Source organism: Perognathus longimembris, chromosome 3 (assembly GCF_023159225.1).
Source record: "Perognathus longimembris pacificus isolate PPM17 chromosome 3, ASM2315922v1, whole genome shotgun sequence".
In the NCBI taxonomy this organism is placed as follows: Eukaryota; Metazoa; Chordata; class Mammalia; order Rodentia; family Heteromyidae; genus Perognathus; species Perognathus longimembris.
In genome coordinates this window covers 95936692-95961667 of record NC_063163.1, presented here as the reverse complement: position 1 = coordinate 95961667, position 24976 = coordinate 95936692, and the positions used below count along the sequence as shown (strand labels likewise).

The 24976-nt window shown below is 46.1% G+C and overlaps 1 protein-coding gene across 2 annotated transcripts in view; it reads right to left on the bottom strand.

The window, feature by feature from the left end:
• The window catches only part of Dgcr8 (DGCR8 microprocessor complex subunit), a 43159-nt gene extending 22477 nt beyond the window's left edge, over positions 1-20682 (bottom strand). Inside the window, exons 1-9 of one of the 2 annotated variants that reach the window (XM_048343492.1) lie at positions 19916-20682; positions 12505-13500; positions 11889-12048; positions 7553-7695; positions 7107-7389; positions 5455-5652; positions 5112-5213; positions 4223-4321; positions 1007-1089 (exon numbers count right to left, since the gene is read on the bottom strand). In XM_048343492.1, coding sequence (XP_048199449.1) covers positions 1007-1089; positions 4223-4321; positions 5112-5213; positions 5455-5652; positions 7107-7389; positions 7553-7695; positions 11889-12048; positions 12505-13224 — 1788 coding nt within the window. In that variant the 5' untranslated portion in view covers positions 13225-13500; positions 19916-20682. Of the gene's footprint in view, positions 1-1006; positions 1090-4222; positions 4322-5111; positions 5214-5454; positions 5653-7106; positions 7390-7552; positions 7696-11888; positions 12049-12504; positions 14701-19915 lie in introns of those variants that run through there. The other variant, XM_048343491.1, reaches the window with a different exon arrangement.
• Positions 20683-24976: the final 4294 nt, after the last annotated feature.

Genomic DNA, 24976 nt, shown 5'->3' with positions numbered 1-24976 from the left:
GGCACCGGTGGCTTATGCCTGTAACCCTAGCTACTCAGGAGGCTAAGATCTAAGATCACGGTTCAAAGCTAGCCCCAACTGGAAAAGCCATGAGACTATTATCTCCAATTAACCACTTTAAAAAAAAAAAAAAAGCTGGCTGGGTGCTAATGGCTCACACCTGTAATTCTAGCTACTTAGGAGGCTAAGATCTGAGGATTGCGGTTCAAAGTAAGCCTGGGCAAGAAAGTCCATGAGGCTCTTATCTCTAATAACCACCATTAAATCAGAAGCACAGCTATGGCCCAAAGTAGTACAGTACTAGACTTTTTTATTTTTTGTTTTTGGGATTTTTTGCCAGTCCTGGGCCTTGGACTCAGGGCCTGAGCATTGTCCCTGGCTTCTTTTTGCTCAAGGCTAGCACTCTGCCACTTGAGCCACAGCGCCATTTCTGGCCATTTTCTATATATGTGGTGCTGGGGAATTGAACCCAAGGCTTCATGTATATGAGGCAAGCACTCTTGCCACTAAGCCATATTCCCAGCCCCAGAGTACTAGTCTTGAGTGAAAAAGTTCAGGGAAGGTGTACAGGCCCCTGAGTTCAAGCCCCAGGACTAACACAAGGAAGGGGGGGGGGGCGGTGAGTGAAAGATCAAGTGTTATGGTATATAAACTAACTCCATAAAGCTGCCATAAAAAAAAGCCATTTGAAAACCGCTTTAAACGGTACTTAACATAAAGAACAAACTAAGTCTTAAAGCTACATGGTGACCTATATTTATAGTACTCACTAAATATTGCCTACCAAGTCTCCAAGAAGGACATATTTTTTCCGTTTGCATAAAGACAATCAAGTTTCTTTTATGAAATACAATAACCTGGAAGCTCAGCGGCTCAAGGATAACTCAATCCTTAGTACATACCATGGAGGGCATAAACACAGCTTGTATAAGGCTCTGGATTGGAGTGATGAGGTAAACACCTGCACCTGTTGCAGTTCCCAACAGGTTAAGACCACAACACTCACCTCCAGTTCTTCACTGTCTTTGGGCTTCTCCTCAGAGGTCTGTTTAACAAAGTCAGGTATGAGGATTTCCAGGGTGGCTCGAGCTACAAAAGAGAAAAAGCCTGAAGTAAGGGCTTAAAAAAAGCCCTTCAGCTTGGGCTGAATGGGAAGACAGATGCATTGCAGAATGAACTGCATGTTGCTCTTATCCCCACAGCTCAAAGAGGTGGGCAATGGCCCAAGGGCAGTGGCAGCAATTTCCAGGCAGTCAGGAGAGGACAAAAGAAAAATCACATCATGAGGAAAAAGAATAGTAAGACAAGCTACAGGGAATTTCACAGACCATATTGAACTTATACACTTGAAGTCTTAGTAGCTGGTGAGGGAGGAGCTCAAATCTGTATTTTTAAGAATCATGTTGGTATGAAAAAATAGCTTGGCAGAATTTAGATTCCACAGGGAAGCCTGAGAACAGGCATTCAGACCAGAGCATATAGGCCATGACTATGTGAACAGGGAGAGGTGGCCAGATGGGAGATGTTATGGCAAGTGTGCACAGGGCATAGGTTGAGGATGCGTCCAAGTAGATGCTATGCACTGCTGTGAGGAAAGAGTACACACACATCCTAGGGCTGGCTCAGTCTGACCCAGTAGAGATTTGACTGTCAGCAAGCTATCCCAATAAAATAAACAAGAAAAAAAAAAAAGACATCCTAATGCTGATGTTTGAACTCTAGACAGAGAAAGTCAGTACATAGGCAGAAGTCAATAACCCAGACCATATCCCAGGGCATTTCCACCCTGGGCCAAGTTCTATTCTGCAGGTTATCTGTTTGAAATCTCACTAATACCCAAGTTGTTTAACTGAAAAACTCAGGTGCAATCTCTCTAAAATAGATTGCAGGGCTGGGGTGTAGCTCAGCTAGAGAGCACTTGCCTAGCATGCAAGAGCCTCCGGTTTCAAAACCGAGCACCTCAAAAATAAATAAACAGGGCTGGGGATATAGCCTAGTGGCAAGAGTGCCTGCCTCGGATACACAAGGCCCTAGGTTCGATTCCCCAGCACCACATATACAGAAAACGGCCAGAAGCGGCGCTGTGGCTCAAGTGGCAGAGTGCTAGCCTTGAGCGGGAAGAAGCCAGGGACAGTGCTCAGGCCCTGAGTCCAAGGCCCACGACTGGCAAAAATAAATAAATAAATAAATAAATAAAAAACAAGTGAATACATATTTATTAAATAGCAGGCTTTCTTGGTGACCACAGTGGAGTGTGCAAGCTCAGGACAACCATGCGAAAGGACAGATAGTAAACACAATGCAGAAAGGCTTCCTACTGTCCTCAGCATTTGTCATTAAAAGGAAGTAGCACAGAGGGACATTGATTGCCAAGACCAGAAAATATTCTCACTGCTCTGGAGACCCAATGAAACTGTAAGAAAACTGGCATGATTCTTGCTCTGTATAGAGCAGACCTATGCTGGGAGACAACAGGCAAATGGGGAAAAATATCAAACAGACCTAATGGTACATGGACCAGGGATATACCCCACACCACTCTGCAAAGTGTTCTCCTCAGAAGAACGTAAGTAGTGCTGAAGCCGGGATAAAAGGCTTTGGTGAACCACTCTGCACATCAATTTGACAATAAAATAAATAAATAAATAAAGATAAGAGTCACCAAAAAAAAGGCTTTGGTGAAAAAATGCCAAATACTTTAGGGTTACACATGAAAATTGCAAGGACACAGTAAGGTTGAACCACAAAACACCAACTTCCCTAGAGATAAAGCTCTCTTGTGTGCACTGAGTTATATCCTAATTTAGATTTGGAAGAACTCAGCAATTGTCCTTGTAAATGTCAAAAATACTTGAGATGGTGACAGCATGTCAATCCAGCTCTTCTCTCTTCTAGCATGCTCACATTTTGATCAGTTTAAAAAGAAATCTTGCTGAGCACTAGCAGCTCACACCTGTAATCCTGACTGCTCAGGAGGCAGAGATCTAAGGATGGCAGTACAAATCCAGCCTAGGCATGAAAGTCTGTAAGATTTTTTTTTTTTTTTTGCCAGTCCTGGAGTTTGAACTCAGGGCCTGAGCACTGTCCCTGGCGTCTTTTTTGCTCAAGGCTAGCACTCTGCCACTTCAGCCACAGCGCCACTTCTGGCCGTTTTCTGTATATGTGGTGCTGAGGAATCGAACCCAGGGTCTCATGTATATGAGCCAAGCACTCTTGCCACTAGGCCATATTCCCAGCCCCAGTCTCTAAGATTCTTATCTCTAGCCACCAAAAAGCCTGAAGTAGAGCTATGGCTCAAGTGGTAGAACACTAGCTTTGAGCATAAAAACCCAAGGACAGTACCCAGGTCCCGAGTTCAAGCCCCAAAATGGTCACACACATCCACATACACACACACACATACACAAAAAAAAACAAAGCACCTACATGTATACACATACATACCTGCCTACACTGTGTACACAGCACAGCCTAGTAGGCTCTGAGCACACCTAAATCTAGGAATGGCTAGGACAAGCACAGCAGACACTGGCCATGCTGTTACTCAGGAGAAAAGGTCTTCTACTCTAAAGTCTCTCTCAAGACTTTACTCTCTCGACTTGAGTCTTTTCCAATAAGCACATAGCTTTTTTGCTTAGCTCAGGGCCTCATGCTTGTTAGGCAGCGCTCGAGAGCTGAGCTAAACCTCCAGCCCTTTTTTGCAGTGGTTATTTTTGAGATAGGTCTGGCATTTTCCCTTGGCTTGGGCTTGGACTGACATTTGTATATTCTCTAGATCTGGGTGACAGACACATACCACCATGTTCAGCTTCTTCCACTGAGATGGAATCTCACTTTTTTTTTTCAGGACTGGCTTGAACTACAAATACAAATCTCTAGACCTCAGCATCCCAAGTAACTAGAAACAAAAGATCCAATTTCCTTGTTTTGTTTTAGTAGTGCTAGGGGTCAAAACCAGAGTTACAGCCCCAGCCCCTTGGTTGAGACAAGGCCTCAAACTCAAAATCGTTCTTCAGCCTCCTGAGTGCTAAAATTTCAATCACTACACCCAGCTAAGAATATAACTTTAAATTAAAATAGATTACATAAATAAAATGGATGTGTCCTACCCATATCCCCCCACCCCAAACTGCCACCACTGCTCAACCTCTCTTTAATAAAGAGGCAAGGCAGACCTGGCAGACAGTATGTGTCTCTGGGACACCCAATTGAGCCACATTACCAGCTTTATTCTTCGCAAGTTTTTTGCTGCTTGCAGTTCCAGATCCATAAGTCACACCATCAATGGTCACCGAGGCACCAAAAGGCTCACTTGGATTCTCTTAAAATTAAAATAGCTTGTTTTAAAACATACTTGCCAAGACATTAAAAACGTGCACACACAGTCTGCCCACACTGGCAGATGCCCCTACAGAAAGCATGTCTACGCTCATCTATGAAGACTAGGATCGCCCTGAAGTGTGGAGACAGGGCTGAAGATGGTCAGCAACAAAAGGCATAGCTGGGATACTGAGGGAAATGGGAATTGTGGGTGAGTGTGCCCAAGGAGAAGCAGAAGCTGGAGGCAGAACCTTCCCAGGACAGGGACAAGGTCTCTGAAAGACAACACAGGACTGTTGGGAGTTGGGAAGTACAGGATGCAATGAACCAGATAAACAACATCCAAAAGGGAGGGTAAGTAACCATAGGCTTTGGTTCTCAGGGGGAGACAAACTATCATTCACAAAGTTGTAACAAGAATGCCATGGAAGACAGCTGGAAGGAGTATGAACAGATCCAAGACACTTTCATTCACCTCAGGAGACCAGGAAAGGACTCAATGCACAACAAGGAGGTCTTCTTGCCATTGATGACACATAGAAGCCAACAAGGGACAAGAAAAGCACAAGGGAGACAGGACAGGGGACAAATTCAAAGTGGCAAGCTAAGCTATTTGCCCTTAGATGAGACACATCTCCATGAAAACAAACTACTATCTGCAATGCATTTCTCTTTGCTTTTCCCTTGTACCTCTCTATCCAGTCCAGTAGGGCTAATAGTTCCCAACCCCAGCCCAGACCAAAGTGACACACGTAATTCTTTACAACCAAAAAGGGGAAGATTAAACTTACCACATTCAAAGAAATTATAAACAGGGCGGACCTTGAGGACACGCTGCATGTACTCGTGCAGGATACAGACCTCGGATTTCCCATTGGGATTAATGACAAACTCTGCGACAAGAGGAACTATCTCAGAAAATGCATAAGTTCCCACAGCTAGCACTTGAGAACTTGGCCCATTCACATTACTGAGTCATTCATTCATTGGACCTGACCACCATGAATGTGGCAGGCCTATCTATTTGTAGGATAAATATAAGCTTTAAATAAGTATTTTTTCATTTACTCGCATACCCTAAGCACATCAAACTTAAAAAGTCTGCTGATGTTGGCCCTTATAAGTCCAACTTACCTTTCTTTGTGGGTGCATCCTGCACAGATAAAGTAATGAGCTTTTGGTTGGCTGGCAGAATGGGCCTCTCTGATTCAGCCTGCTTCCGCTTCATCTCACGGTTGAACTGGCGCCGCTCAGCCCAAGTCCTGAACTTTTTAACAGTTACTTGTTCAAAATCAAAACGCTTTTCCAGGTAGTTTCGAAATTCCTCCAGATCTGTTCAAGATGTGCCAGAGACCCAAATTATCAAACTTTCAATATAAGAGTCATGTTTCTTCAATCCTTTGCCTAAGATAGTAACATTCTCATCAAAGAGGTACAGTCCACATGACAAGTGTTTTCCTTTCCCTGTCCCTTTCAAAGAGTAAAGGGAGACAGGGATAGAAAAATTAAGTCCCTTCACTACCAGCTCAAATTATTCTGACAGGTTCCTTATGAATGGATGCTTGGTTCTTTTACCTCATCTGGAACTAGAACAAGACTAAAAAAATGGGGGAGGGGGGACTTGATACAGATGCTTGGCACATGCTTACAATCTCAGTACAGAAGAGGTTGAGACAAGGATCTTGGAGTTTGAGAACAGCCTGGGATAGACACCTCATCTCAAAACACCAAACCAACCAACAAAAAATAAAAACAACAAACAAAAAAACCAACGTATCACCTTTAGACTCTTCCCTGAAGCAAAACAAGCACCTAGGGAATGGGAGCACAGCTCATGGTAAAGTACTTGTGGAGCAAGTGTGAGGTTCTACGTTGATTCCCACCCCCCAAAAAAATCCTGACATTTGCCCATGGCACCTGAATGCCAATGGCATCTGTTCACCTCTTAGCTGACATTTCTATCAACAGGAACACACCAAGTGACTGGCCCCTGCCTCCTTAGGACCTTTTTGCTTACCACACCTCTCCCCTGACTACTCCCCACTCGTAGACAACAAACAGTTTTTCGCTCCTTACAGCTCTTCAAGGGCACCTCACATGGGATAGTTATTGACAGGCTAGGCAGCAACAAAAAGTCAAGCATAACTTGTAAAAACAGAATGTCCTCTTTGATAGTGATCTAGCAGGAGGGCTGAAAATAGATCTGCCACCACGGAGAGATATGAGACTTGAAAGAACAGGACGGAACTAAGCTGCAAAAGAGGAAACTAACACATATCCAAAAGGCAACTGCAGGATTCAAGAGGAAATTGCCCAGCACTCAAAAGGCTGAAGGAGAACCACAAGTTCATAACCAACCTGGGCTACAAAATGAGACCTTGCGTCAAAAAAGCCAAAAAATGACAGAGGGAACTGTTCACAGGCTAGGGGTAGTTCCATAGTGCTGGGTCCAGGGACTGAAGGTTCATTCTGAGCTCATCAGGAAAAACAACACTCATGGACACAAAGTAAGAACACACAACAACCAAAAAACCAGGTGCCATTTCTGTCACAATCTCCATAGCAGCTTCAGCAATGCAGACCTCCATGTGCGGAACATAAGCAGGTTCTCAAAAGGGCAAGGAAACAGACCTCTCCAGCCAGAAGAAGTGCAAAACAGGCATAGGTCTCCCCATCACAGGCACAATGAGGAACTGGAACTATGGCTTCTGACAGGAGACTCCAATAAATATGAAATGCAGCTGGATCCTAGGTAGCAAGGAAGAACCCCTTCTGGGAAAACTTACCAACAGATTCATCTTTGCACACCTCAACTTTGGCCTTTACTTGTCCCAGGGCCCCAGGGGCCGCCTCAGCTCCCAGGGCATCTTTCTCATCTGGGGGCCCTGAGTCCACACCCACAGAGTCTGGTTCTTCTAGGGGGAACTCCAACTCTGCTGATCGACCCAAGGGCTTGATAGGAGATACTTCTCCACTGGGGGTGAGCTCACTGCTTTGTTCTCGTTCTTCATTGTCCTTCATTTTTTTATAATGTAGACATGGGATGCTACTCAGAGGAGGGTCATGTTTCTGTGGATAGTAATATTGCAAAAGGGGTTATGAAGACGACCTCAAGCCTAAAATCCTGATGCCTTATATCAAATTCCACATGGCTATAGTGCAACAAGTGCAGTCTGGCACGCTTCAGTGTTAGAATTGGCAAGCCTAAGTTCATTACTAATGCCTTCCCTACCCGTATGCTTCCTGTTCCCAAGAAGTAGGGTCTGGACCAAGTGACCACCCGAGACTCTCTGTGCAGGTACACTGGAACTCCCGAGTTATGGAAGGTCATGATCCACCCATCAGGCAGCGGCTCAGTAGGGGGACGGCCACGACCTGCATAGAAGAAAGAACATGTTGCAATCAGACTATCACTATGGTATTTTTTGCAAGTTAAACTATTCCATGTTGGTTGTACTTACAAAGTGGAAACCCATACATGTAGAATAAGTTCACAAAGAACTTGGGATAAGATTGTACAAATTTCCACATCTGGAAAGTAGTGTGAACAGTGGGCCTATAATCCTAGCTACTCAGGAGAATGAGATCTGAGGATCAAGGTTTGAAGCCAGCCCAAGTAAGAAAGTCCATGTGACTAACAACAACTGGAAAAAAAAAAAAAAAGTACAGCTGACTATGGCTCAAGTAGTAGTGCACCAGACTAAGTGAAAAAGGAAAAGGCCAAGGGAAAGAGTGAGGCACTGAGTTCAAGTTCTACCACACAGCCCTCCACATACACAATAAGGAGGATGGAGATGTATGGCTCAAGTAACAGAGTGTCTAGCTGGCATGAAGCAAAACTGAATCTTCAACCCCTCCTATACCCAAAAAGACAATACCACAAAAACTGGATACTCAGAAGGCTGAAATCTAAGGACTGAGGTTCAAAGATAGCCCAGGCAGAAAAGTCAGAGACTATCTCCAACCAGCAAAAAGTCATACTAGAACTGTGGCTCAAAAGGTAGAATATCAGCCAGAAGCATAAAAAGTAGAGTGAATCAGTGGAAAACTGATTTTTAAAAGTGCATCAGCAGAGCCCACTGGCTGCACTGGACACTGATAGAAGTAAACCATGCAACAGGTGGGAAGGGATGGGAGAGAATGAAGGAACAGATGATACTATACAACAAGAAGGAAATGTACATATTACCTAATGTATGTAAAGGTAACCCCACTGTATATCACCTCTAAAACTACAATAAAGTAATTTTTAAAAAAAATAAAAGGACAATGAGAACTTGAATCCCTAAGTTCAAGCTCTAGTAGAAAAAAAAAAAAAAAGCCAGCCAAACCTGTAATACTACCTACTCAGGAGGCTGAAATCTGAGGATTGCAGTTCAAAGCCAACCTGAGCAGGAAAGTAAGTCTATGAGACTCCAATTAACCACAAAAAGGGGGGGGGGGGACATGGAACAGCACTAACCTTAAGCACAAAAGCTCAGGGACAGTGTGCCCAGGCCCTGAATTTAAGTTTCAATACTAGTACACGCATGCACATGCACATACAGAAGCCAAGCACCAGTGACTCATACCTATAATCCCAGTTACTCAGAAGGATGAGCTCTGAGGATCATAGTTTGAAGCCAGCCTGGTACACAAATCCTAAAGACTCATCTCCAATTAACCAGCAAAATGTCAGAAGTGGAGGCATGGCTCAAGTGGTAGACTGCCAGCCTTAAGCAAAAAGTCTAAGCAAGAGTGTGGAGTCAATGCATTCCTACAAAATTAAGAAAGTTGAATGAAAGGTTGGGAGGGTTGAGGAAGAATAATGAAAGGGATGACACTAATCAAGATATATTTTATTATTCATAGACTGCTTTGTTAAATGTCAACTCTTTTGCAAAAGTACTCAAAGATAATAAAAATTTATTTTTAAAACAACAAAAAGAGCTTCATGTGAAGCCCTGAGTTCAAGTCCTAGTGTTGGCGTGCGCGCATGCGCACACACACACACACACGAACATTACCAGTATGTGTATGAACCAATTTGATTCCTAACAAAAAAGCAAAAGGGGATGGGGGGCGGGGGGAATCCTTGTTCAAATTTTAAAATTTCCATACAGGTTTTTCTTTTTTTTTTGGCCAGTCCTGGGCCTTGGACTCAGGGCCTGAGCCCTGGCTTGTTTTTGCTCAAGGCTAGCACTCTGCCACTTGAACCACAGTGCCACTTCTGGCCATTTTCTATATATGTGGTGCTGGGGAATCGAACCCAAGGCTTCATGTATACGAGAAAAGCACTCTTGCCACTAGGCCATGTTCTCAGCCCCAAAAGAAAGCTTTTATTTTCTTGGTCGGTTATGGCGCTTGAACTCTGGGCATGGGCACTATCCCTGAGCTCTTCAGCTCAAGGCTAGTACTCTACCACTTGAGCCATAGAACCACTTCTACCATACTGGTTTTAAGACATTACTTGCAACCCCTTATAGATAGTTACAGAAAAAAGCATTGAACTTTGTTTTCACTCACCACTAACAGACCTGATTGCCAGAAAAAGCACAGACTTAACTACACCAACATTCTTACAGGTATTAGGAAAAGCTTAAAAATCAAGACACTAAAAGAAAGCAAGTGAAACCTAAAACACTAAAACACAATGGAAAAGGTGCCAGTGTCTCTCAGAAAAAGATAGTGGCACCTGTGGGCCAGGTCCTTGTCAGCAATCCTGACCCTGGGACTGGCATCCTGCTCAGGCAGCTATCATAGAGCTAGGCCTAGGAGTGCCACAAGTCAAAAGTATACCCCATGGATGTTCTCACAGAGGTAGGGCCAGGTAAAACCGCCTCACCCCCAGCCTTGTGATAACTCAGGATAGGAAACAAATAAGATGTGGAGCCAAACACAACATAGGACACAGATTAATCCCAGCAACTCATCTGTAATAGGCAGCTCAGATAACTATCTGTAGAGCTGGCTGTAGCTGTGAGCATAAGGCCAAAGTAGGTGAGCAAGGCAGGTCTATTACTACCAGGTGGTCTACACAGGATGGACATGCGTTTGTCTGCTCAGAGAAACTGTTAAACAGGAAGAGTACAAAGCCAACCTTCCTCAGGCACCAAGGTAAATCCCTCACTCCTTTCCCTATCTCCCCATGAAGCTGCAGCCCGAGGTTCATCCCACCTACAAGTGTCCATTCAGACAGTGCTCATCTATCACCAATGTATGCAGGCAGTGACATTTAGCACCAAACATTACTGACCCTCCATCACCCAAGAAGAGCAACTGCAACTGCATTTTCCATACTTCTCTTTCTACCAAGTCCCACGTCACCAACTTTTGTACCTAGCCTCTCAACCCAAGGTCTTAGCCAAGTGCCTGAATGCCATACATCTCTTCAGTTCCTCTACTGATCCTGACAACCAACCCTACTAGAAAAATCATAGGTGCCTGGCAAGTACAGACAAAAATCAATACCAACTCTTTATTTGCTTCACACTGACCAGTGCCCTGCAACACAACTCTGAGTGTCTCCCAATTGCTCTCCCACTGTTGCCAAATCCAAGTGCCAAATCTACTTTGCATCTCCAAAATGCCTCCATTTCTATCCAAGGAATTTCTACCTTGTCTCTAAATTGCACATGTCATGCTACTCAGAAGCCATACTTTTAGGTAACAATAATGGTCTGATTTTGCCAGCTTCCTGAATCACTTTGAGCAAAATCAAAACCTGGACTGCAGACTGGGCACTGATGGCTCATGCTTGTATTATACCTACTTAGAAGGCCAAGATCTGAGGATAGCAGTTCAAAGCCTGCCCAAGTAGGAAATTCAGTGAAATGCTTAGATATCCAATTAATCACCAAAAGAAACCAGAAGCAGAGCTGTGGCTCAAGTAGTAGAACACTAACCTTGAGCAAAAAAAAGCCCAGGGACAGCACTCAGGTCCTGAGTTCAAGCCCCAGGACTGGCACCAGAAAAAAACAAAATACAAAACTAGACTGCAACCATCACCTGCCACCTCACTAAGCACTCATTTCTTGGACTCCATACCTTCTCTGGCTCCTGATGCTATCTCTTGGAGCACAATATTTCCCCTGTTCAGTGATCCTCTACAGAATGCCTATGGTTTCCACAGCAGTTACCAGGATTTACGCCTGGATGGTGTGTGTCTAAGTTGTTGCATCTAATCTATTCTCTCACCTGTCCTGACTATTCTGTATTCAAAAAAGAATCCCTACAGCATAAAACCAGAGCTCTCCAAACATCTTTTCAAAGGAAACTATGTTTGTGTGTGCGCACATGCATACACACTGGTACTAAGGCTTGAACTCAGAGCCTGGATGCTGTCCCTTAACTATTTTGCTCAAGGCTGGTGCTCTAGCACTTGAGCCAAAGCTCTACTTCCAACATTCTGGTGGTTAATGGAACATCTGAGACTCATGGACTTTCCTGCTTGGGCTTGGCTTCAAACTGAAATCTTTACATCTCAGTCACCTGAATAGTTAGGACTGTACGCATTAGCTACAGGCACCCAGCTTGAAGCTGCACTTCTGATGCCTGAAAATACTCACCACTTGTGACTGTTGACTTACTTTTAAGCACTGTTTTAATCTTGGTCATCATTGGCTGCACACTTGTCTCTCCATCAGATGGATGGTCACTGTCTCCTCCATATTTTTCTTCTATTCGCCTCTTCTTGGGAGCACAAAGGCCTTCTTCCAATAGAGCATCCACATCATTGTCAAAGTCATCCTGCAAAATAAGGTATTCAGATCCCACAGCTCCCAGGGCCCGTGTTCCTGCACCAAGTGCAAGCTTAACAACATTTGAGGACAGAGAGTAGTCACTCAAGGGGGCCTAGGTGGTAGGTGATCATCTGAAAGATAAACAGGGTGAAATGACAAGTGAAATCAACAGGCCTGGTCCAGGTGCACACCCTGCCAAGGAGGCTTCTCAGAAGCACCTGCTGAATCAGGTTAGAAAGACAATATAAGGCTGCATGTTAGCCAAACCTTTCATTAAGAAACACTTAAAATGTGGGTTTCTGACACTGTTCTCTTCTCCATGTTTATGTTATTATTCAAATATAAGCAATTCAAATTGCTTGTCTTGTTTTAAAATTTCCCAACTTTCAAAAAGATGCAGCCACTCCCAAACCTCTCTTTGGGTTTTACTCAGAGCCCTCAAGAAGAGGGATCACCAACATACCTCATAGGAGAAATTCAAGGCTTCTTCATCCACTCTTTCTCTTTGAACGATTGCTTTAGCCGTGAACCCGCCTGCTCCTTCTTCATCTAGCTCCAAATTGTCAGTAAAATCTTCTAACTCATCGAGCACTGCATACTCCACTCTCTTTTCCTGATCCAGCTCATTCTCCTCATCCTTCTTATCTGTACTCTCACCCCCTATGCTTACCCCATTACCAATACTCCCGCCAAAGGGACAAGCATGCACGTCCCCACTGACAGGACTAAGGAGCAGGCCACATTCGGCCCGAGTGCTGCGCTCTATTCCTGTGTACAGCACCTTCCTGTCCTTACTCCTGCAGCTCTCAGTAAAACTCACACTAATCTTTACATCTTTAAGCAACTTAAGGTCAGGGGAGAATTTCCGGACCGCAGGTGCGTGCCGGGCGGTGCGTGGGCTGTGGCCACTACAGTTCGGGTCTATGAGGAGGCGGCCCTTAGAGAAGGATCCTTTGGAGAGAAGAGAAGCTCCGTAGAAGTTGAATGGGTCCTCAGCAGGGGGTTCGGACTGTCCATCACCACCAGAGCCAACGTCCATTACCTCTGCATCACTGGACGTTTGCAGGGGAGGTGGTGGAGACTGTTCACGGGGCAGCACTTGGAAAGGGCAAGCTCGGTTCTCCATCATCGCTTCTCCTGCGGGCTCACGCGGGAGAGGAGAGGGACTCTCATATGTCTCCATATTAAAAGCAGTTAAGACTATTTTAAAAGACCAGTTTTAAAACACCTTACATAAATCTACAGCTAACATGCACAAGTCCGTCGAGACCCGGTGTCGTCCTGCCCACGCTGTGCACATTGGCGGCTTAGTCAAGCTGGCCACATTGCTCTTTTCATTAATGTAGACAGCTTTTAGAACCACTGCCTCAATTATTGGAAATCACAATGCACTCAGCTTAAAAGACCGACGACTAAGTGAGTCTGTCTTCATGCCAAAGTGGCACCTTTCTTCCTCCACCTGAAAAGAAATTTAAAAATATCGTCACGAAATGACAGAAAATCTACTCCCCTGGTACCAAGAGTCAAGTGCCATTAACAGTGTAGTACAGAGCTAAATTAATACTACCTGTGATAGAACCTTTAAGACACCCAAATAAACTAATTTTATTTTACTGTTTTCCTTCAGAACTGAAATTATAATTTAAATCCTAACCTAAGTATTTTACTAACTGTCCAGTTTCATATTACTTTGAAAGCACAAAAAATATGATTTAAAGGCTGAAAATTTTTTTTAAACACACGCACACAAAAAACCCCAAAATTTGACTGCAGTACTCCCCTAAGTAGGAAGCACATGGTGGGAGGCTACCCTTTCTGAACACCATTAAAGGGCATGGCCTTGCTCAAGCCATCTGGGTAACATCAGTCCACTCACCTGCATGGGCTGGGGTAGTCAGAGGGCAAACGCAAACCCTCAGCTCAATTTTTCAGCACTAGGGACCTCAGAGTTTTTAGCCAGGCACTCTGCTACCCAGGGGACCCCCTCTCCTGGGCCCACAACATGGCATATTGAGAGGACAGCTGAGGTCAACAGAGGTAACAGCACAGTTCTGCTCCCAACAGAGGAAAGGGGTGCCTGTCAGGATTTAGAAGGAAGCAAGCACAGGAGAAAGCTGGAGCCAAGGCACAAAGAATCTAGGGTACCATTTTGCTCTATACTGGGGAAAATAATGAGCCACCAAGGGTAAAGCAACATTCATCAAAAAGGAAACTGGCACAGTGGTGATGGTACCCAGGTGACTGTACCCAGGTGTTGGGGCAGTCCACCAGGACAGGGTCTCAAAGTGGCTCTGGAGCAGTGTCACAAAACTGACCACATTTGTTGACCCAAGTGGAAAGCAGAAAGAAGAAAAAGCTGGAAAGGAGGCAGGCTTCTCCCCCGAAGGGACATAAACACTCCAGTATCCAAGTGGAAGGAAGCCTAGAGAGGAGGAATGGTGGCAAGTTCCCAGCAGTCCTCTGATAGGTGCTGAGGCCACAACTCTGGAGCCCTAATTGATGTAGAGATCTGGTTGGGCAGACTACATTATCAAGGAGGAAAGCACTGAAACCACAGGAGGAAAGTGACCAGAGATGGAAGGATGCAACATTAGGAAGCGTCACTATAGAGGAAGCAAAAAAAAAAAAAAAAAAAAAAAAAGAGGGGCTGGGGATGACATAAAAAAAACCAAGAGGGGCAGTCAGTATAGTAGAAATACATGCACGCACACACACACACACACACACACATACCCACATGCACACTCCCACATCATGCACAGAAACACACACATGCACATGCCATGCACACAGATGCAGATACACACACAGGCATGGCCATACCCATGGATAACAGCTTGGTTGCATGTACGTAACTCCTAAGAACCCAGAAAGGAGAGCTGATATCACCAGTTTAAGAAGCATATAGTGAAGGGATGGAGTGTGGTGGTTGTAATTTGAAGAGGTCACAAAATAAAAGCCAGAGACTTGTTTAGGTTAAAATAACTCACATATTCTCACAGCCTGGATATAGCCAAAAAGGGCAATAACAGGGCTGGGGATATAGCCTAGTGGCAAGAGTGCCTGCCTCGGATACATGAGGCCCTAGGTTCAATTCCCCAGCACCACATATACAGAAAACGGCCAGAAGCGGCGCTGTGGCTCAAGTGGCAGAGTGCTAGCCTTGAGCGGGAAGAAGCCAGGGACAGTGCTCAGGCCCTGAGTCCAAGGCCCAGGACTGGCCAAAAAAAAAAAAAAAAAAAAGGGCAATAACCTTCTATCACTCTGTTTCCTAGATGCTAGAAATAGTCTAACATTTCTAAATTCAATGGGAACTGATACCTCTCCTTGAAGGTCTGTCAAAGATGCTCAAGCCTGAGAAAGTACAGCATAGAGATGTGACTGAGAAGAATAGCAATCACTAAAAAGGCTGAAGCCAGGCAGACACAAAGTACACCAAGGTAGTAAAGTCAATCTTCTGATAACCAAGAAAGACCACTGCATGCTTAGTGCTATAGACCTCGGATAAGACTAGGACAGGATGCCTCAAAACCTGACAGGTGTGCAGATGTCTGGATCAATTTTTTTTTTAATTCGAGGGCAGAAAAAGCTAACAAATACTTAAGGTGGGGATTGGAAAAAAAATAGTGCTGCAAGATGGAGAAGGCTGCTGCATGTTAAAAGCTAAGAAACAGCCAGTGTAAAATCACAAACTAAAGGGCACCTTAAAGAGGCAAGGAGCATAGGTAGGGTGCAGGATCCCTAAGAAGGGAACAGGAAAGCTGTCCAATCCTGGGGCTTGGCAGTGGGGCTATTCTATTTCTGTATAAGCTTTCTCAATTTATTCAACAAGCATTTGTTCACTGCCTTTGTACAGCACATACACCATTTTAGGCATGTTGAACACAAGAGCTCACATTTTAGTGGAGGAAACCAAGTAACAACTAAGAAAAATATCTACTGTATCACATGCTGGGAAGTGTTAAAGCTAAAACAAAGAAGGGTGGAAAGAAGGCAGCTTCCAAAAGAGTGATTAGAGAAGGCCTTATAGCCAGTGTCTATACTGGCTACTAGGTGGGTAGCAGAGATAGGAAGGTTCATGCTAGGTGACACCTACAGGAAAAGCCAAGGACCTAGGGAAGAGGTATGGTGTAGCCAAGTTAAGAGTAGTATACTGAGGAGAAGTGAAAGCAGGCCAAGTCAGGGAGATTTGGGCATTTGAGACAGCCACTAGGCTGAAGGGTCCAAACACTGACACCATATTATACAAGGAGAGCAGTGGCAGCCAACCCTCACATAGGCCTTGCTCTACACTTGGCACTGTAACTCACCAAGTTCTCATAGAGCACTGTGAGAAAGGTTAAATGACTTGCTCAAGGTCACACGGGATGTGGCATACCTGCTTTGTCACCCAAACAAGATGGCCTGTGTCAGTACTAACTCCGCTTTATATTACCTCACAATTTAAAGAATCACTGTATTTAGGTGAGGACAAAAGAGTTAGAAGGGGAGTTGGGAATGTGGTAGATAAGAGTGCTTTCCTAGCTGGGAATATGGCCTAGTGGCAAGAGTGCTTGCCTCGTATACATGAAGCCCTGGGTTCAATTCCCCAGCACCACATATATAGAAAATGGCCAGAAGTGGCGCTGTGGCTCAAGAGGCAGAGTGCTATCCTTGAGCAAAAAGAAGCCAGGGACAGTGCTCAGGCCCTGAGTCCAAGCCCCAAGACTGGCCAAAAAAAAAAAAAAAAAGAGTGCTTTCCTAGCATGCATGAAGCCCTGGGTTCGATTCCTCAGTACCACATAAACAGAAAAGGCTGTAAGTGGCGCTGTGGCTCAAGTGATAAGAGTGCTAGCTTGGAGCAAAGAAGCTCAAGGACAGTGCCCAGGCCCTGAGTTCAAGCCCCAGGAATGGCCAAAAAAAAAAAGTTAAAAGGCTGAAACAGGATGTTAAGTTGAAAGTGCTGAGAAACAGTCTGTTAAAAACAGAAGGTGAGCTGATAGGGCTTCCTAGGAATGGATGTATGAAGGCATAAGAAAGGAATCAATGTAACTTTAGCGGGTTGTGATGATGCATACCTGTAATCCAGCTACTACTCAGGAGGCAGAAAATGGAGAATAACTAGTTCCAGGTCAGCCCAGGCACAAGGTAATGGAACCTTGTCTCAAACATAAAATGGAGCGGGGCTGGGAATATGGCCTAGTGGCAAGAGTGCTCGGCTCATATACATGAAGGCCTAGGTTCGATTCCTCAGCACCACATATATAGAAAGGGCCAGAAGTGGCACTGTGGCTCAAGTTGGCAGAGTACTAGCCTTGAGCAAAAAGAGGGCAGGGACAGTGCTCAGGCCCTGAGTCCAAGCTCCAGGACTGCCAATAAATAAATAAATATAAAATGGAGGGCTAGGAATGTGGCTTGGCAGTAGAGTACTTGCCTAGCATGCATGAAGCCCTGGGTTCGATTCCTCAGCACTATATAAACATAAAAAGCTGGAAATGGCATTATGGCTCAAGTGGTAGAATGTTAGGCCTTGAGCAAAAAGAAGCCATGGACAGTACTCAGGCCTTGAGTTCAAGCCTCAGGACTGGCAAATAAACAAGTTAATTTCATTTAATTAAATGGAGGTGGTGCTGGTGGCTCACACCTGTAATCCTAGCTACTCAAGAGGCTGAGATCTGAGGATCATGGTTCAAAGCCAGCCCAGGCAGAAAAGTCCATGAGGCTCTTACCTCCAATTAACCATTGAAAAAGCTAGAAGTGACACGGTAGCTCAAGTTGTAAAACAAAGAGGCTCAGGGACAGTACCCAGGACCTGAGCTCAAGCTCCATGACCAAAAACAAAAAAAAGGAAAACCAGGCACTGATGACTCACTCTTGGAATCCTAGTTACTCAGGAGGCTGAAACCTAAGGATCCTGATTTGAGACCACCCTGGACTTATCTCCAACTAACCTGCAAAAAACCGTAAGTGGAGCAGTGGCTGAATATGATAGTGCCATAGTGTTAGCTTTGAGCATAAAAGCTAACGAACAGTACCTAAAGCTTGAGTTCAAACCCCTGGACTGACCAAAAAAAAAAGAAAGAAAACAAAAGAGCTGGAGTATGGCCTAAATGGTAGAGACATTAGCAACACACACACACACACACACACACACACACACACTCTTCAAAGGTACAGGAGAGGGGCTGGGAATATGGCCTAGTGGTAAAGTGCTCGTCTCATATACAAGAAGCCCTGGGTTCCATTCCTCAGCAGTGTGTGTGTGTGTGTGTGTGTGTGTGTGTGTGTGTGTGTGTGTGTGTGTGTGTGTGTATCCAGAAGTGGCACTGTGGCTCAAGTGGCAGAGTGCTAGCCATGAGCAAAAAGAAGCCAGGAACAGTGCTCAGGCCCTGAGTTCAAGCCCCAGGACTGGCAACAAAAACAAAACCAAACAATCAAAGGTACAGGAGAAAGACTTCAGTTTGAACAGGTCTACCTGGCATTAAAGTAACATGTAGCAACATGGAAGTGACAACAAATATAAGGCTCAAGCTCAGAGGGGAGGCCAGGGCTGGATGTGAATGTTGTAAGTAGGCTTTAAAGCCTGAAGGTGAGAAGAGGGCACATGGGAGAGGAGCAAGACAAGGCACAAACTGGACAAGCCAGTCAAAATCATTTTCTCCACCCCGACCAGAAGGAGACTATTAAAACCATCTTCTGAACCATACTTGGCCTTGAAGAGCTCTCAAAATGGGTGGCCCTCCTGCTCTTCAGTCCTCACTACTGCTTCAACTGACTTAACAGTGGACAAAAACCTTGCCTTGACAATTTGACCATGAGCAAGCAGCAGCCTCCCAGGGACCCTGGCACTAGGGTAAACACATTTGCTAGGCTGGCACTGGACCGGGGCTGTGGCGTCCAATACTGTGGCTGCAGCCTTTCACTCAAACCTCAGCAGCTGCAGTCTCCCGCCCAACCCAACAGCAGTATGACCTCATCCATTCCTTTTGTCATCTTCCAACCAACCTCTCTCAACTCCAGTACTCACAAGCGGACCTCTATAAGCACTGGAACTGGCCATTCACTCCCTTTGGTGACTGGTGAGTTGCAGTGGGTTTGGGGCCACTCTCACAACTGGGAGTCCAGTCTTCGCCAGCAAAGAGCGGGCCTACGACTGGGATTGGCCTCTTAAGAGTCGACTGCCCTACATGGGACTGCTGGGCATCGTGTTACCAGATACATGCAAACATGCAGAAACGGCAACTCAGTTCCTACCATGCGCAACCTCAAATCCATCGGGTGATACTACTTGACAGGTATCACTGTCAACAGGTTGCCACGTTACATTTATTTCTACCACGTTTATTGTTAAAAATAAAACCGCATCCTGATTATCTATGTGACACTCAATCCATGAGCATTTGGAGGAGACTTGGACGATTTCTCAGATTTTCCAAACTGTCAAGGCAGGCAGAGTCCTCGGCGAGCACAGTTCCCAGTCCACACCTTTCCCGCCTGAAGGCAATGCTAAGGCTTCGGGCCTACCGGTCGAGGAGCCTTTTTAGGCCGCGGAGAGCAACCAGCATCGGCGATGCAAGGGCTCGGAGCCCGTCCTCTGAAACCCCCGGCCTCCCGCCCCGCTCCCGGTCCCAGCCCAACCCAGGCCCCCGCCTCCGGTCCAGGGGCCTGTCCGATGCTCTCTGCTACAGCCCCCACCTGCGGCCATGTTGCCCCACAAAGGCCAGGAGTCCGCGTGGCCTCCGGCCCCCGGCCCCGCCCCACTCCGCCCCAGCCCAGGCCCAAGGCCTCGGTCTGGGAGGGAGGAGGGAAGAGGAAAGAGGAAGCGAAGGGCGCGCCCTCGCGCAGGCCGCGGGCGCCCGTCCGCCCGCGGGGCGCCCCTCGCGCCCCGCACTTACCTGCGGCGCCCTTGACCTGCCAGAGCCGCCTGCAGCCCGACCACAGCAGCAAGACCCTCACCGCCCAGCCGACACCGCCATCTGGAAAGGCCGCCCAGGCTCTCCGGTCCGCGAGACCTGCCTGCCGCGCCGGGCGAGCGGAAGGCGGGCCTTCGCCGTACGCGACCAATCCCCGCGCGCGGCCGCCCCGCATTGGGGGAGCCCAGGAGCGGGTTGCTGAGGCCACCTATCGACGGCGTGAGGCGCGCGCGGCAGTGGCGCGCGGCCCTATAGTATAGCTCTGGAGGCGGGACCAGGACCTGGGGCCGCGGCCGCGCTAACGGTTACTGCCCGGGAGGGGCTCCTGTCGCCGAGAGCAGCGGCCGCAGAGGATGCTGGGAGAGAGGGAAGAGCGCGAAGAATGCCGGGAACCGGGGAGCGCGGGAAGTGCAGTGGACGCCGGGAATCGGGAACGCTGAGGACGCCGGGATCGGGGACATGAGCCTCCAGTGTGGGATGTGAAAGGGGTCGGGTTCACACAGGCATAATTCAGTCTCCAATTGAAAGCATTAGTTGGCCTCACATAATCGGTTTTTAAAACCAAATATGCCGAGCTGCCTATTGCTTTCCATTTGCTAATGGTACTGGAGTTAGGGTAAAATCCCCGACCAGGGAGTTCCCAACAGACAACTGGCTCAGCTACCTATCTGGGAAACCCAAGGAGCTGAACGGTGATGAAAGTCAATGTTATTAACAATGTGATCACACCAGAAAGGACAGATCAAAAGACCTAAAGTCTGTTTTCAAAGCAGTCACAGTAGTCTCTAGAGGCAGGGAGTGGAGGTAGGGGATGTTCAATAGGAGTTGCCCTGGTTATCTTGGCCTAGCCGTGGTCTGGTTGGTAATTACCAGGAATCTATCATACAAAGATATGGTTGTGGGCTGGGAACATGGCCTAATGGCAAGAGTGCTTGCCTTGTATACATGAAGCCCTAGGTTCGATTCCTCAGCACCACATATATAGAAAACGGCCAGAAGTGACATTGTGGCTCAAGTTGGCAGAGTGCTATCCTTGAGCAAAAAGAAGCCAGGGACAGTGCTCAGGCCCTGAGTTCATGCCCCAGGACTGGCCAAAGAAAAAAAGATATGGTTGTGCTTAAGAAGGTCTCTGTTGCCTAGGAGATAGCTTGACTACTTTGTAAGATGTTCATCAGTCAGACCCTGGCCAAGGTAACTAACTAGGAGAGAAAGACTCAGGAGAAAGGGAATGAAACCTAGTAAGAAACCAAAGTTAGGCCAGTGACTGGGCCTTCCAAATCTTCACTGTCAAGCTACCATTCCATTTCATTAATTTTGTTACACTAGTATGAAATCTGGAGCCTCAACAAAGGTATAAATAAGTACAATGGAGAAGAGCCAACTCTTCCTTAGATTAGTATTCCCACCAATAAATACAGAGGGAACAATGTGGCCTAGTGGTGGAGTGCTTGCCTAGCATGCATGAAGGAAGCCCTGGGTTTGATTCCTCAGCACCACATACACAGAAAAAGCCAGAAGTGGCACTGTGGCTCAAGTGGTAGAGCGTTAGCAAAAAGAAGCCAGCCAGCAACAGTGCTCAGGCCCTGAGTCCAAGCCCCTGGGGGAAAAAAAAAAAGTTTGAAGCCAGCTCAAGCAGACAAATCTGAGGGACTCTTACCTGTAAATTAACAACCAAAACACAGGAAGTGGTGCTGTGGCTCAGGTGGTAGAGTACTAGCCTTGAGTAAAAGAAGCTCAGGAACAGTGTCTAAGCCCAGAGTTCAAGCCCCAGGACTGGCAAAAAAAAAAAAAAAGACCAAGAATTGAGAAATAAGTATTGGGCTCAAGTTTTGGTATGGGGCAAGATGCCTGGTACTCTCCTATGCTGAGCCTGTACTCTGGCACTGAGCACTCCTTGCTGATTTTTTCTTAACACAATTGCAAAATTTCTCTCCCCCAAGATACTAATTGTAAAGAAATAGTAGAAATTGTAAGTAAATTGTAGTAAGAAATTGTAAAGAAATAATTGTAAAGGGAATAGGTTTACATTGGGAGAAAAACATGGGAAACTATTTTAACCAGTTACCAACTAAAATACTGCACATCATAAATTTCTAAGACGTGTATTTACAAGCCACTAGCACCTGCCTTGAATCTTTTTCTTTTTTACAGTAACAATATCATCTTGGTTGTAATTATATTACTTTACTCTTTTGTGTGTGCGTGTGCCAGTCCTGGGGCTTGAACTCAGGGCCTGGGCTCTGTCCTTGAGCTTCTTTTGCTCAAGGCTAGCACTCTACCACTTGAGCCACAGCACCACTTCCAGCTTTTTCTGTTTGTGTGGTCCTGAGGAATCGAACCCAGGGCTTCATGCACTCTAAGCAAGCATCCTACCACTAAGCCATATTCCCAGCCCTATTATTTTATTCTTGTATAGGGATTTGAAGAAATTAGGTGGAATATATTGACATCTTTGGCCTGTCTTTTTTTTCTGTAATCAGTTGAAATAATTTCAAAATGGAAAAGGTTGATATAATGGGGCTGGGAATGGGGCTTAGTGGTAGAGTGCTTGCCCCTAGCATGCATGAAGCCCTGGGTTTGATTCCCCAATAGCACATAAGCCGAAAAAGCTGGAAGTGGCGCTGTGGCTCAAGTTGTAGAGTGTTAGCCTTGAGCAAAAGAAGCTCAGGAACAGTGCCCAGGCCCTGAGTTCAAGGCTCAGTACTGAAAAAAAAAAAAAAAGGTTGAAACAAGTGTAATGAAAGACCTGTAATGTTAGCTACTCAGGAGACTTGAGATCTGAGAATCACGGAAGCTAGCCCAGGCAGGAAAGTCTGTAAGATTCTAATATTCAATTAACCCCAAAAAGCCAGAAGTAAAAAAACTGTGCTGAAGTGATAGAGCAGCCTTGAGCAAAAAAGCTCAATGATAACACTCGAGTTCAAGCCCCAGGACAAGCATGCATGTGCCCCACGTGTGCACACGTGCGCTCACACATACACGCACACACAACTGTGCCTCGGTTTCCTCATATGTAAAGTAGGGATCCCCAGTTGCAATTGTTTTCTTGGCCTGCCTTAACAAAGTACCAGAGTGGCTTAAACAAGACATTGACTTTGGTGCTGGGATTGAATGCAGAGCCTCATGCATAGTAGGTAGAATCTGTATCACTGAGTCATGTCCCAACTGACAATTATTGTCTTAGAGCTCTGGAAGCTTCACCTGCAAACCCAAGGAGCAACAGAGCTGTCCTTCCTCTGAAGGCTCTCAGAGACTGATCCAGGCCTCCTTCCCAGCATTCTATATCCTAGGCTGATGCACAGCTCATCTTGATACACTGCTTTCCCTGAGTGCAGGTCTGTGTCCAACCTCCCTTCTTTATATGAGGATACCAATCACACTGAATTGGGCAGGCAGAATGACTCTATTTAATCATGATCACCTGAGGTCCTAAAGGTCAGGTTCTAATATACTTCTTTTTTGTTGTTGTTTTGTTTTGGCTGGTTCTGGGTTTGAACTCAGTGCCTGGCACTTTCTGAGCCTCCTTTGTGCTCAAGGAGAGTGCTCTGCTCTACCACTTGAGCAGTGTCATTTCTGGCTTTTTTGTGTAGTTTATTGGAGATAAGAGTCTCACAGGGACTTTTCTGCCTAAGCAAGCTTTGAACCGTTATCCTCAGATCTCAGCCTCCTGCGTAGCTAGGATTACAGACATGAATCACTGGTGCCTGACTCCAATATACCTTGTTAGGGAGGATACAACTCAACCCACAGGGGCTGGGAATATGGCCTAGTGGTAAAGTGCTCGCCTCGTATACATGAAGCCCTGGGTTCGATTCCTCAGCACCACATATATAGAAAAAAAGCCGGAAGTAGAGCTGTGGCTCAAGTGGTAGAGTGCTAGCCTTGAGCAAAAAGAAGCCAGGGACAGTGCTCAGACCCTGAGTCCACTCCCCAGGACTAGCAACAAAAACAAAACAAATTAAACAACTCAACCCACAACAGAATCAACACCTTGGGCTGCCCCTTCCTTGGGAGGTCTAGGTAAGCTTGGGGCAGAGCCTTATAACAAGTGCTTAGAAAACTTTCCCTTGGGCTGAGTACCAGTAGCTCATGCCTGTAATCCTAGCTACTCAGGATACAGAGATCTGAGGACTGAAGTTCAAGGCCAGCAGGCCAGCAGGGGGAGGAAAGTCTGTGAAACTCTAATCTCCTCCACTTAACCACCAAAAAGTTGGATTCAAAGCCCAGTATACTGGCAAGGGGGGAAAAAAAAAGACTTTCCCAGGGCAGGTCTTCACCTCTGTAAGACAGAGGCTCTGTGTGAAGGCCCTGTGCTGAGGCAGATGGAAGGTGATGGCAACAGGAGTAACAAGCTCCCAGCTGGAATTTGTCATGTTGACTCATGTGGGACTTGAGACCTAGTTCTCTCAAGCACAGCTTTTGCCATCAGTAGCAGCCTCTTTCAAGCCCAGCTCAAGTTTATTCTTTTTGTTTTCTTGGTTCACAGTGAAGCATAGAGCATAGAGGGCCTATGGCATGGAGTGGAGAGAGCAGGAAGTTAGACACCTGCCCTTCTGCAGAAGGGTCAGCAATTCATCACACCCAGAAGGTACAGTGCAGGTACAGGTACACACCCACCCTGTGCTCACTGCTTTTAGAGAGCATCCGCTGCAAAAGAAGCAGCGGGAAGCCTGGGGCTGTGTACTCTATGGGATTTATGGTTGGCCAGTGCTGGAGACTTAGGGCTGAGGAAGCTTTCACTTGCCTACTGGCCCTCAACCCACCCCTTTCTGCCAGCCCCAGGTTCCAAGATCCATCAGCTGACCATACTTCTCTCTGAGAGTTCTTGGTGGTAGGAGGCTCTCCCTGTAACTAACACCCAAGTTTCATGCACATGAGCTCTCTTGCATCCCGGTTTCTGCCCAAGGACACATGGGCAGACAGTGTGTGACCCAGAGGCTTCCGTGACCATGCATAGGAGGCTGTGACAAAAGGATGAAATACCTCACATGGGGTTCTAGTTCCACCATCACCACCATACAAAGGAAGGACTTTGAAACATGC